The sequence below is a fragment of the Meriones unguiculatus genome, chromosome 7 (assembly GCF_030254825.1).
Source record: "Meriones unguiculatus strain TT.TT164.6M chromosome 7, Bangor_MerUng_6.1, whole genome shotgun sequence".
Lineage (NCBI taxonomy): Eukaryota > Metazoa > Chordata > Mammalia > Rodentia > Muridae > Meriones > Meriones unguiculatus.
This window is the reverse complement of record NC_083355.1, coordinates 118,087,739-118,089,251: the sequence shown is the minus strand read 5'-3', so window position 1 is coordinate 118,089,251 and position 1,513 is coordinate 118,087,739. Positions and strand designations below refer to the sequence as shown.

General features: G+C 45.3%; 1 gene segment (V, D, J or C); it reads left to right on the top strand.

Annotated features, from left to right (window-relative positions):
* The first annotated feature begins 583 nt into the window (after positions 1 to 583).
* LOC110544586 (immunoglobulin heavy variable 3-48-like) lies at positions 584 to 1,151 on the top strand. The segment is given in 2 exon segments: positions 584 to 693; positions 823 to 1,151. Coding segments are annotated over 2 exon segments (375 nt in total).
* The last annotated feature ends 362 nt before the right edge of the window (positions 1,152 to 1,513 follow it).

Sequence of the window (1,513 nt, the reverse complement as noted above, 5' to 3'; positions counted from 1 at the left end):
ATAAAAAAAAAGAAGTGTGTCTTCATAGCAACCTCTGAGTGGTGGGCAGACAGGGACATGGGATGTCTCAGATGCAAGCCTCTATGAGGACTGAGGACATCATTTTATCACAAACAAGTGAAATTCAGAAAATTCCCAACTCATCACAGATAATGAGTTCTGCTAACATCTCCTTGCAGGAGTGACTCTGTCCAAGATTCACATCAGGGAAAAGCCATGTCCACCCAAACAGGGGGAGAAACTAAGCTCATATATAGAGACACAATTATGTATGGCACTACTGAATTACACATTCGTGCTGAGAAGATGTTTGAGTATGGAAACAAAGCATGTTCTGTGCATATGCATAAAGGGGAACTAAATGAAATGAAAATAATCCTTGACAAAAATGTGAAAAAGAAACTATCATACTATGTTAAATTCTAAAACTCACAGCAATGTCCTAGAAGTCTTGTATTTGCATTGAGCAACGCCTTCTGCATGTATTCAAATCCAGAGCAGCTACACCAAGAAGACATGCAAATAAGGCTTCTCTGTGTCCTTAAAAACCAGCCCTGCCCTGACCCTGCAGCTCTGGCAGAGGAGCCCAGGCCTGGATTCCCAGGTCCTACCACTCAGTGATTACCACTGACCACAGACAATTGGCCATGGCCTTACGGCTCAGCTGGGTTTTCCTTGTTTTGATCTTTAAAGGTAATTAATAGAAATGAGATTCAGTGTGTTATGTGAACATGAGAAGGAAAAATTTATTTTTAGTGTGTGTGTGAGTGTGTATGTGTTTGTGTGGAACATATTTCTGACCATCAGTCTCTGTGCTTGCAGGTGTCCAGTGTGAAGTACAGCTGGTAGAGTCTGGGGGAGGCTTGGTGCAGCCTGGAAAGTCCCTGAAACTCTCCTGTGTGGCCTCTGGATTCACCTTCAGTAGCTACAGCATGGACTGGGTCCGCCAGGCTCCAGGGAAGGGGCTGGAGTGGGTCGCGTACATTAGCAGTGGTAGTAGTTCCATCTATTACGCCGAGGCCGTGAAGGGCCGATTCACCATCTCCAGAGACAACGCCAAGAACACCCTGTACCTGCAAATGAACAGTCTGAGGTCTGAGGACACGGCCACATATTACTGTGCAAGACACACAGTGAGTGAATGTTGCTGAGAGATCAGACACAAACCTCCCTGCAGGGCGCTCATGACCAGCAGGGGGCGCTGAGAACACACAGAGATCTGGGTGGCTTGAGTTCCAACCTGATCACAGAGTCCTGGATGACATGGAGGGCTGGACTCTGTGTTTGGCCTGCCTGTCCACAAGGAGTCTCTCTACAAGTATAGTGGGTAATAATCCTTGAAGTGTCGAAATCTTTATCCCGCTTTATTTTCCTGTGTGGTAAGTGTTTTGTATTTATTTATTATACTGTTTCTTTGTCTTTCTCTGTTTGCCTATACCTATCTCTTTCTGTCTCTGTTTCTGTCTTGGGCTCTCTCTGTTCCTATATGTCTGTCTATATCTCTCTCTCCCTC